This window comes from Pelmatolapia mariae, linkage group LG4, assembly GCF_036321145.2.
Source record: "Pelmatolapia mariae isolate MD_Pm_ZW linkage group LG4, Pm_UMD_F_2, whole genome shotgun sequence".
In the NCBI taxonomy this organism is placed as follows: Eukaryota; Metazoa; Chordata; class Actinopteri; order Cichliformes; family Cichlidae; genus Pelmatolapia; species Pelmatolapia mariae.
The window spans coordinates 19,576,475-19,588,346 of record NC_086230.1 but is presented as its reverse complement, the minus strand read 5'-3'; the positions used below and the strand labels follow the sequence as shown (position 1 = coordinate 19,588,346).

At 38.8% G+C, this 11,872-nt stretch overlaps 1 protein-coding gene across 1 annotated transcript; it reads left to right on the top strand.

Moving 5' to 3' along the window:
• The first annotated feature begins 1,197 nt into the window (after positions 1-1,197).
• On the top strand, positions 1,198-11,262 carry samd9l (sterile alpha motif domain containing 9 like). The gene is made up of 3 exons (XM_063470630.1): positions 1,198-1,293; positions 5,289-5,350; positions 6,037-11,262. The coding sequence occupies exons 2-3, from the start codon at positions 5,347-5,349 to the stop codon at positions 10,656-10,658; spliced, it is 4,626 nt and encodes a 1,541-aa protein (XP_063326700.1). The 5' UTR covers positions 1,198-1,293; positions 5,289-5,346; the 3' UTR covers positions 10,659-11,262.
• Positions 11,263-11,872: the final 610 nt, after the last annotated feature.

The window sequence follows — 11,872 nt, the reverse complement described above, 5'->3', positions numbered from 1 at the left end:
AATGACATTTTATAATTAGGACACCTTTTAGCTTTCTGAGCTTTCAATGTCAGCATTGTACTCATAAAGACCTTCAACATCAACATAATTCAAAATTATCCATTTCCAGTAATGGAATACAATCCCTCTCACAATGTCCAATAAAAATACAATTTGTTGTCTGGAGGTTTTTCACACTAAGCCGAGACCCAAGTAGTTCAGCTACTTCCTTTGGCAGGTCTATATCTAATTTTGGATCAAGTCATTAAATTCTGGCCGAGTGAATAACTGGGGAGCAGATGAGCTACTGGATTTGGATGTGTAGTGAAGTATCCACAGTCGAAGGAAATTATATCTGGACCATGTTTGCAATTGCCACTTCTGGAAAAAAAAAAGGTGATATAATGGAGCAAAACTTATAAAATATTTTTTGAAGCCACCAACACAAAATTGGTAAAGACATGGTGTTGGATTTCATGCTGCAAATATGATGCAGGGTGATGTTATTTATAGCAGCTGCCCTGTAAACACATTCGTCCACGTATGCAGTGGATATTCACCCTGGTTACTTAGGAGAACAACTTGGTCTCTTTGCAAAGCATAACATACACAAATCCTGTTTACCATACAGACGTAATGATGTGGATATTATTGCTAGGCTTTTACAAGGTAAATATACATTGGTTTGGCCACAACTTACAGTTGGGCTAAAGCAATAAAAACAAGAAGCATATTTGTCATTGAAAGAGGAAATGTTAATTTATCACACATCTGTAACCTTACATTGATTAAGGTGATCAGAGTTCATAACAAATACTGGTAAGTTTGAATTTTCCTTTTCTTAAAAGCTTCAAAAGTACTGTTTTGTGCTCAGATGCTCACTCACCCCGGTTTATACAGCATAGTACAAAGACAGGGGACACAAATGTAAAACATACCATACTGTTTCCAGTATGGTAGGCTTCAACACTAATTAGACCTATCCTATTCAACAATGTTAATACATTTTGGTACTTATTTTGTCTGAACCTTTAAAAAGCCTTTTCAAAATACCTTTATCTCAAAAATTAAAACGCAAACAGCTTTTTTCTTTTTAACAATCACGTGACGCTCATTATGCTGTGGGCCTTCCGGTGCAGGGGTCCAGGGGCGCAGCTCTGTGGGCTTGTTTCACCAAAAACGAAACTTGAAACTGATCGAGGATACCGTCTGCAGAGTAGCAGGAAACGACACATAGCATAGCGGGCTTGAATCACAGGCGGCACTTTTCTTTGTATGCCTGCAGGGACTGTTTTCCGTCGGTATTTCTCCAAGGTAAGATAACTGCCTTCCCATATCTTATAGATCTAATAGTTTTTGTCTCACTTGTAGGTTGAAATCACGTCTTCTTATAAAAGTTTTTAGTGATTCTTATTGATATTTCATGTAAGAGTTAGCCTACGTGTTTGAGTCACAGATTACAAGCACATGAAAAATATTTGCTTTATTAGGTGTTGTCTCAGACACTTTACAGTTAACAGCAGCTGTCGAGAAAAACTGTGACAGAATGTTTTGTTCACATGCCACCTGAAAAAATGCCTTATTACAAAACACGAGCGCTGTTTCTCGTCATTCATCAAACAAAATAAAAGAATAACGCTACACCATTCATTCAAAGTGAAATGTGGCAGCCATATTGAAACGCTCGCTGGCCCTTATTTTGATAATTATAACAAAATTACCTTTAATTTTACTGTTCACCATAAAAAGTGCATTTGTACAGTTAGCAGTCAAATCTGAAACCGCTTCTGAGTTTCCCCCAAAATCAGGTTTATACCCCCGCTCCCCACGACTTTTTTCTTTATATGCTGGGCGTAATACTTCTATAATCAACCTTGTCCTTTAGATTTAAGTGTGCCTCTGCAAATACATTGCCTCGACATGCCTGACATGTGATTTCAAAGGGGCCGGGCTATAGAAGAGGGTCAAATTACAATAGCGAAGATTGGACTTTAAAGTGATTTCTAGCATTTGTTACACTACTGTCAGTAAAATATTAAAACAAAAGTGCCATGCCTGAGGTGATATCTAAAAATATCAGCTAAACATCCAGGAAGCAAATCTCCTTTTCCACCACATCGCAGAGGTGCTCTGTGGATTGAGATCTCTGGATTGAGCTCTGGTGACTGGAAGCCATTTGTGTACAATGTACTCACTGTCATGTTCAAGAAACCAGTTTGGGATTACTTGAGCTTTGTGATAGTATGAGCCCACTGGACTGTTGTGATTTCATATAAACTTTCTTTTGTAACCAGAAGAGGTTTAGTTAAAACAGTGATTCTGTGACTAGTTACGCTGTTTTAAAAGGGGACAATATGCGTTTTAGTTTTGTTTTAAACGCTCTTGCATCAAAAATATTTGCTTTAATAATGCTACATTTACCAAATGGCAAAATCAAAATGTGCCCAAAGACTTGGCTAGTTTTTTGCATTAAAATCTTATAAAATAGTGTTCACAGTGAGGGATAAACTAAGAGTGAGACAGCAAGTGTTACAGCCGCTCGGCAGAACGTATTTACATGATTTTGTCATTAAGAGCAAAGCAATAACTATAAAATCAGACTTGGCAAGGAACTTGTGCTGGTTGATCTTCGATTGGTGAAGTTTGAGGCTACAAGAAACTTTCTTTAATGAGCAGCTGTCTAATTAGGCACAGAAGAGTGTATACAATGCAGCAATAAAGTGTTTGCCCCCTTCCTGATTTCTTATTTGTTTGTATATTTGTCACACTTACATGATTCAGACTACAAAAAAACAATGCAAAAACATTACCAAAACAAAATCAAACAAATTTTAATATCAGATAAATATATACTGAGTTTAAAAAAAACAAAACATCTTTAAATGATTATTTCATTTATTAAGGGAAAAGCTATCCAAACATATCTGATCCTGTGTGAAGAAATAATTGCCCCCTAAACCTAATGACTGGTTGTGCCAACCATGGCTGCTTGAACTGCAATCAAGCATTTTTGATAACTGGCAATGACTCACATCGCTGTGGAGGATGTTGTGCTAAAAACAGCAGCACATTTAACCTTGATAATTTATTTAATATTACTTTCTAGTATCAGCTGATGTTTGCTGGAGCCACAGCCATACAAGCTGCTGTTCATGATATTGGTTTGGATATGTGGTGAGAGGGAAACATGAAGATGAAACCAGGAGATGTCTTTACTGAATCATCAGAGCTGAACAGGTGATGGAGAAACAGGTTTACCTTTTAAGTGACATGAATGAGTTGAAGGGAAGTTATGAACTATTTCTGAGAGACAAATAACACCAGGATCCTTTGTAGCTGACAGCTGGTAACTGTGCAGGGCGGGTCTAGTAAAGTTTTGCCAGGGGGCCAGGTAGGGCATTAACAGGGAAAGGGGGGCACAAAGAAATACTTTTCTTTCTTATTCTCATTTAAAATGTCTCACTTTTAATAAATAAATATCTGAATCTTACAACCAAAGTTTTCATCTGATGTAAAATGTATAGAAATCATACATACAACCAACAAGACAGTGTACATCACTGTCACAACAGTGCTTGTTTTCATTCAAAGCCTTTATGGCTTTTCCTATAATACCTGGTGGGCCGGTCTCTCAAAATGCCCGGGCCGATTTTTTTTTTTGTCCCAGTCCAGCCCTGGGTGTACCCCACCTCTCACATAAGCAGAAGAGAATGGATGGATGGTTGGCTTTTGACCATAAATGGACTTTTTAAGGTCATGCCAAAACAACTCAATCAGATCAAAGTGCAGACTTCCACTTTAAAATCTTAATTTTTCAAAATATTATATATATTCATGGGTGGACGGACTAGTGTGTTTTAGATCATTGTCTTGTTGCATTATTCAAGTGAGCGTGAAGGGAGTTTCTGGTAGAGAGCAGAATTCATGGTTCCATCAATTAGAGCAAGTCATCCATGTCCTGACGCAGCAAAGCAGCCTGGGATCATTACACTACCACCACCATGCTTGAATGTTGGTATGATGTTCTTTTTTATGAAATGCTGTGTTACTGATTCAGTTAAAAGGACTAGATATTACAGATGCATTGCTTTAGATGGAGAGACTCTTGAGGGATTGCTGTTATGAGGAAAGGCAGCCCAGAAACTTTGCCAGCAGCACACATCATTGTGTGCCTCAACTTTCTTTTACCCAGGCTAATCTGCCATTTTCCTTCCTTGGCTAGGTTTAGGGATTAGAGATCTGATCTAGATTATCATTTTAAAGTTTGGGACACCTCATCAGTAGTGGACCTTGGATTCATCGGGTGTTTCAGCCATTATCACTAGACACCCTCATCCAAGGAGGCCCTGCCAGGGTTGATCAGGCCCTGGAGTGTGTCACTGGTTTATGTTAAATTGTTATTCCTCTTCTTTTTTCTTCTGTTTGGTTTCCTACAGTTTATTTTCTATCTATTCACTGCAACTGAGAAATAATACTTACCTCTTTAGCATTTATGGAGCCTAACTTCTTCAAAGGGATAGAAAAGGTGATAGAGAGAAGTAAGACAAGAGGGACAAGATAGAGGAGAGCCAGAAGGGGGGCGCCCGATCTGGTTTCCCACACCTCTCCGCCGGATCGGGCTGTACGCTCTACCTCCCCACTGCCTCCCAGAAAAGGGAAGAAGAGCAGAGGGGAGAAGATCGGAAATACTTTTTTCTCGCGGTTAGCTGACTGCCTTAGCTGCCCAAGTGATGTCAGCCCTTTTTAACCATAGCCAGTGACTGGTCCTCTCAGCAGTGTTAGCTAATTCTCTTATAGCCTGCCGTTGCGCCTGTCCTCTGATCCCAATTTCTCTAAGCAGTTTTGCTGTTGTACTGGCAACAAAGCCCCTGCACCCCACTTCCACCGGGCGCACCTTGATCTTCCAGCCTCTGTCCCCTGCCTCAGCTGCCAAGTTGGCATAGCGCAGCTTCTTACGCTCAAACGTAAGAAGCTGCTAGTTTTATTACAGACATGACAGGACCCCCCAAAACTCCCAAAAGGTTCTATCTTATCAGTCCACAAAATACTTTTCCAAAAGTCTCTGGGATCATCAAGATATTTTTAAACAAATGTGAGAAGAAAGAGCCTTTGTGCTCTTTTTGGTCAGCAGTGGTTTTCTCCTTGGAGCTCTCCCATTGCCATTTTTACAAATTCTTTCTTATTGTTGAATTGTTAAGTTGTCAGCCGTTTCCTTAGATTGTGGCATGATATGTTGCTTTTTGAGATCTTTTAACCTACTTCACTTGAAATTATTAAGGACTTCATGTCATTGTCTGATTTATTTGCAGATAAAAGGTGATAAGTAAAACGCAGTGCTAATAATGTGACAAAAGGAGGAAGAAAATCATGGGTGAGTAAATTTTGTTTCTATGAGATGCCTTTTTTTTTGCATATATGGTACTTTCAAGTATCTGTAGCCTACTTGCAATTTAATGTTATCTTCTCTGATTCCAAAGTGTTAAGCATTCCACCTTAATAGACTTTATCAACAGAGAACAATAAAGATATGTACACACAGATAAAACCCCCCAATAATTCATTTTTAGTAGTTAAGCTTTCACTTTCACAGGTTTCGTAGATGAACCATCAGTAGCATTCTTTAGTATATTTTTGGATTATACAGACCATAATGTTACTGTTTTGGTTTATCCTTGCTGTTCTTTTCCCTGTTATCTCCTTGCTGCAGGCTGTTGTTTGCAGGTGTATGTATAACTTGTACATATATTTCTTGTGTAAATGTAAATTTGTCTGTGATTGTGTTAATACTTACGCTATTGTGTACTTCACACACATGGAGAAATGACAAACTGCCTTTCATTGTTCTTGTAACAGTGACAATAAAAGCTATTCTATTCTATTGTTTTGAACCAAAAAAATGCTTCAATAAATAAGGAAGTTTAAAATTAAGAAGCAAACTATTATATTGTCAGCATTTCGCTTAAAGATGGAATTTATGTCAATTGTCACACATCTCATATTTTTTTAACTCATTTTATTAATGCATAATCAAATGCATGCTTTTTTATGCTCTCACAGCTGACATACCTCAGCAGTCACCCAAGAATTGGACTGAATCTGAAGTAAGCACCTGGCTAAGATCGATTGGAATAAAGGAACATTACATAGAAAAACTCTATGAAGAAGAAGTAGATGGACAAATCCTACTTGAAGTCCTAAATGAGGACTATCTAAAAACAAAAATCTACATGAAGTCAGGGCCCGCTCATTTGATTATTCAGAAAAGAGATGAGCTTATGAACTCTCAGCAAAAATGTCAAGAGAAGAAAAAACCTACCGGTTCCAAAAGAACTGAGTTTGAGGAAAAGAAAAGTAAGAAATCAGTTCAATGTCTCCGAACAGTAAGTGATTGTCCTCCAGCAAAAACTACACAGAGCGATCAGGAGAAAGAAACTGCTCAGGAACAATGTGTGTTGATTTCAAAGGAAGACTGCCAACCACGGCCATTTGATCAAGAAGGGACTAATTTCTTATATGTAAAACACAGCATCCTGCAGCCTGAATCAGGTGCTTTTAATCTGATATTGCCATGCCACGAATTCAAGTCTTTTGCTGTAGCTGCTACGTTGGATCGCACAAGACTCCAAGCTAAGTTTGCCAAAGAGGTTCTTAAATTTGCAGCTGGTTGTATGAACATCAGATCAAATGGCACAATACACTTTGGTGTGATGGACAGCAAGGAGGATGGAGGATATGTGCATGGCGAGATAATTGGTATTCCTGTGACAGACAAGGATGTTTATGTCGATGCTTTGGACCACATTGAAAAGAGTTTCTCCTCTGACAAAGAGCACATACGCCAGTGTGTGCGACCGCCAAGGTTCATTGAGGTTATGGATCGACAAAGTACAGAAAAACAATATGTGGTAGAGGTTGACATTGTGCCATTAATAAGTATTGTTAAGAGCAAAGTATATGAAGTCCGTCTGCCAAACTTCAAAGAATCAACAAACAAAGTAGAGTTTGAGAAAGAGACGATTTTGCGAAGAGTGGGTTCAAAAACAGAGCCAGTGAGTGACAAGGACCTAAGTGACTTTTACCAAAGAGTCAAAGATCGTGATGCTCAAAGAGAAGAAGCAGAAAAAAATCATTTCCTTATTGCTCCAGAAATGTGTCAAGACCTTGGAAGGAAACTCACCATGCTAATAACCAGTGGTAAGAAATTCATTGAAAAGGAAAAATGGTTCATACTCGTAACAAACAAATTCAAACCTGATGACCTTTGTAACATTGACTGGCTGATTAACATGAATATGTTCTGCGTGTTCGACTTTGACCCAGACTCAAAGATATCAGGTCTTTGCAGTAGATACCTTGAGCACCATGCCGCAAACATGCATTTTCTGCAGAGCTACAAAAAATCTCCTGACACAACCATCAAAGAATTCACAAACCACCTGCATTTGTTTGATCAAACTAGTTGGATCTTTTGCAATGGCCGTACTGACTTCAAAGGAAATGAAACTCCATGTGATGAAATGACTTGGATCAAAACAAAAATGACTTTACTTCGAGAGTCTGTTTCTTTGATCTGTAAAAAGATCTTGCCAAAAGGTACATTCCAGGTCATATTTCTGTTAGCATCACCAGTTGAGAAACCACTCTTACACACCTTCTATGAGTTTTTCACAGACATGGAAGGTCATGAAGACATCATCTGCATCTGTGACTCAGAGAAAAACTTCCAGAAGTGGCAAAGCTTTGCAGAGGGTTCATGTGGGAAAGAAGCTGTAGATAATTGTAGTGTTGTTGGAATGAAAATGAGTCACATTAATGCAACTCTGCAACACATACAACCTGTAAAAGTTTGTTTCACCAAACACTTGCCGGTCGTTGTGGGAGGGACATGTCTTCTTGAAACACAAGTAGAGGAACAGATGTACTCGCTGGAGATTCTGACAGTTAATCATTGTAATGAAACATGCAAAGACTTCATCAATGAGGAAAAAGAAAACATTGAACACCAGTTCTACCGTGGTGGGAGAGTGACCTGGTTGAATTTCTGGCTTGCTGAGAACAAATATGTTGGCGAGGTCATTGAAAGAGATGCTTATCACGATACTTCCAAACTTCTCAAAGATGCCTTGAAATATAATGCAGACCAGACTCCAGTGAATATCATAAACATCTACCATCACCCAGGAAGTGGTGGAAGCACTGTGGCAAGACAAGTGCTGTGGAACAACAGAAAAAGTCTAAGGTGTGGAGTTGTGAAGCCCTCATATCCAGTTTCTGTTGTTGCACAACATGCAGTTGAGCTAAGAGAATATGAAGAAAAGGATCCACAGAGATGTCTTCCTGTGCTGCTCCTCATTGAAGACTCAGACAAAGAATATCTAGATGATCTCAGGCATGAATTAGAGGTTGCCATTAATGTTAAACAAATCCAGTATGGTACTCTATGTTTCATTTTGCTGAGCTGCAGACGTTCCCATGATCCAGAGAAAAAATGCAAAGAGTCTCCTTTACAGAATGTGTCTGTCACTCATGAGCTATCTGATCAGGAAAAGAGAAAGTTTTCTGGAAAACGGCAGGCACTCGAGGAAAGATATGAGCCCAAATTCATTCTGACATTTGTTTTGATGAGTGAAGGATTCAGTGAGGATTATGTTCATCAGTTTGTGAAACATCTGCTCCAAGACATTGACCGTCACTCTGTTGTCACTCGACTCATTCACTATGTAGCATTGCTGAACACATATGTTCAAAACTCTTTCATCTCTCAATCGCACTGTGAAGCTTTGCTCACCTTAACGATTCACTTGGAGAGGTTTCGCCAGTACGAGTTTGAGAGATCCCTCAGCGATCAGGCTAGACTAGTCTTCTTACACCTTCGAGATGACAAGACGCACATTGAATCAATCAGAATCATCCACCCACTTGTTGCAAAAGAAATTCTTCAACAACTTCTGGGTCCTCAACAAACCCAAAGCAGCTTGGCAATGGATTTGCTCAGTGAGGATGTGCTCTTCGAGCACAGATTTGGAAGGGATGAGTATCTTACATTTTTGAGACAACTTTTCATTCGGAGATCCAGGATAAGCAAAGGAGATAAATATGATAGCCTTTTCTCCCCTTTCATTGAGCATGTGTGTGAAAATGAGAAAAGCCCAGACAAAGCAATTGAGTTGCTCATAGAAGCATTCCAGCGTTTCCATAATGATTCATTCTTTGCACAACAACTTGCTCGTCTTCATTACACTTATGAAAAGTTTGAAGAGGCTAAACACTGGGCAGAGACAGCAGCTAAACAGCTGCCCAACAACTCCTATATACTTGACACAAAGGGGCAGGTATATAGGAAATGGTTCCAAGCAAAATGCAAAACAATTGAAGATGTACGAAAGACAGCACAGAACACAGCAGATGCTGTGGAAACTGCACTGAAAGCACTTGAGTGTTTTCATGAGTGTGAGAGAGCAGCTGATGCTGATATGGAAAATGTCAACAGTTCAGGGTTTTTTGCTGAAGTTGAAGTTGGGTGCAGCCTGCTCAAACTGATCTCGTCATTGCAAGTGTTTGCAAACAGATCCAACGGCCATGCAGAATGTATGAAGTACCTGTTAACTGATTACATCCCGGAGGAAGTTGAAGATGCTTGGGCACCATTTCATGACCGCTTGAAAAAGCTTCATAAGACAATGCAGGATGCATTGGAGTGGATCTCAGAGGACCTGAGTTACTTCCAGACAGACATTGGTGCAGATGAAGATGAGACGCCCGAGAGTCCAGAGGAGAAAATAAGCCATCCACTGATATGGCTGTCAAAAAAATCTGCTGAGTATGGAAAGTACTTCAGTGAAGCTTCTTCCACTGGACGCCTACAGCATGGTAAATCAATCCCAGCCAATCTCACACCTTTCCAAAAACGCATGATCATCTATCATTTTGGTGGTGGCAACATAATATCCATCCTCTCTAAGCTAATCGATCAGAAGGACGCAGTACGTCTTCTAGAGGGTATCCTCTCTCTCTACCCCAGCAATCCATTGAAAGCCAAATTTGGTCAAAGGGATATTGTCAATTACATAGCGGCCCATATTTCTCTGAACTGTCTGTCACCACAAAATCAAAAGGTAGCTCCTCTGAAAGATCTACAAGCACTTTGTTGTCAGTTCCCATCTGATAAAAGGAAATGTTTGCCAAGTGCCTTGTTCTTGCTTACATTGCTATTCTGGCCAGAGGATGACGACACAGAGCACGAGAAAGAAACCAAATATGAAATTGTTCAATCAGCAGTTGAACACCTTGACAAAGGTTATTGGACCAAGATGAAAGACATTCCTCAGCGGAAGAGAAGGCTTTACACCCATTTCTTTCTAGGTAGTGGGAATGGATTGGACAAGTTTGTCCACAAGAAAAAGTTTGAAAGAATCACCAAGTGGTTCTCAGTCTCTGAGAAACGTATGAAGTGGTTTAGTGGTGAGGCATGGAAGATGCCAGAAATTGCCATAATGCTGAAGCGGGTTTCTGGGTGGACTGAAGATCGTGTGGTTTATCTTGAAGGTCCTAAGAAAAAAAAATTCAATATCCTGCCTCTGTATGTACCTTCAGTGCCTCATAGTAATGAAAACATCACCTTCTACCTGGGGTTCACATTCAGAGGTCCTGTTGCCTGCAACATCCTTGTGAAAAAGTAGTTGATTGTCAACTTGCTGAAGCGTGGGCCTAGAATCCAGCTTACTCCAAAGGGAAAGAAAAGATTGTGGATGATGACTGAAAAACACACAAGCTTTAGACTGTTAGTCATGTGGTCAAAAAAACCCAACTTAAAACACGATTATATTCGTGAACGTATTTAAGGGTATTTAAAAATACAACGGAACTTGCTTTTTTTTTTTTTATAACTTTGGCCTCACCCAGAAAGCACTTTGGGGTCATTTCAGCTTAAAATTATTCTTTTAAGTGTACTATATAAGAAAAAAAATGATATATTTACTCTGAATTTACAAATTAATACAAATAATAATGCAAATGTATTCCTTAGCCTGTTAAACATATTTTTTTTAGAGTTCTGGTTGTTTTTGAATTCCTCTGTTTTCCTGTTTGTACTTCTAGCTTAGAAGGATTGCAGTTCATACTTGGCTGACCATTTGTACACTGATTTTACAAGATGGCTTGTATATGTTTATGTAAGCAACCCTAACGTGCAACCATTCAGAACCTAATCCACTGAATCCATAGCAGTATCAATGGCTGTCTACTTGTGTTCCATTTCACATTAGAAGTGTTCTTAAAATATGTAAAGAAAAAGAAAAAAATAAGACATTAAAGTCTTTTTCCATTTATAATTTTCTGGTGTTGATTCTTTGACATTTCTTCTCAATTTGACATCTCCACTCTGGCTTAAAATAAAATTATGATTTAACATTGGAACAACTGTCAGCTTTTAATGCAGACTTAACTGGAAGATGAACTTCCATTACATCAGAGGGTGTGGGACTGATAATTCATGAAGTATGTGAAAAGTTTTAATTGTCTATTGCATGATGCGTAAATGCAAAAGTAACATGAAGAACCTTGCACCTTTGAGTAGTTAACTATCTTAGAAAAAACAAAAAGGGAGTAGTATAATAGGGGCTTTGCTTGTGTACATGCAAAACTCCAGATCTTTGAAGGCCCCCCCCCCCCTTCAAGTGGTAGGTTTTAATGTTTTATCATGTGTATTCTGGTCTTCAAGGTGAATTTATACACTGACAGCATAAGTATTAAAGACCCTACCTTAAAGAAAAAAAAAAATCAGAGGTTGGTTCTTAATGGGTATATTACAGAACTTTAGAAAATAAAAATACAAAATATATATCTTTAAAAATGGGGTTGTTACAGTAAAATAAATAAAACACACAAAATGTCC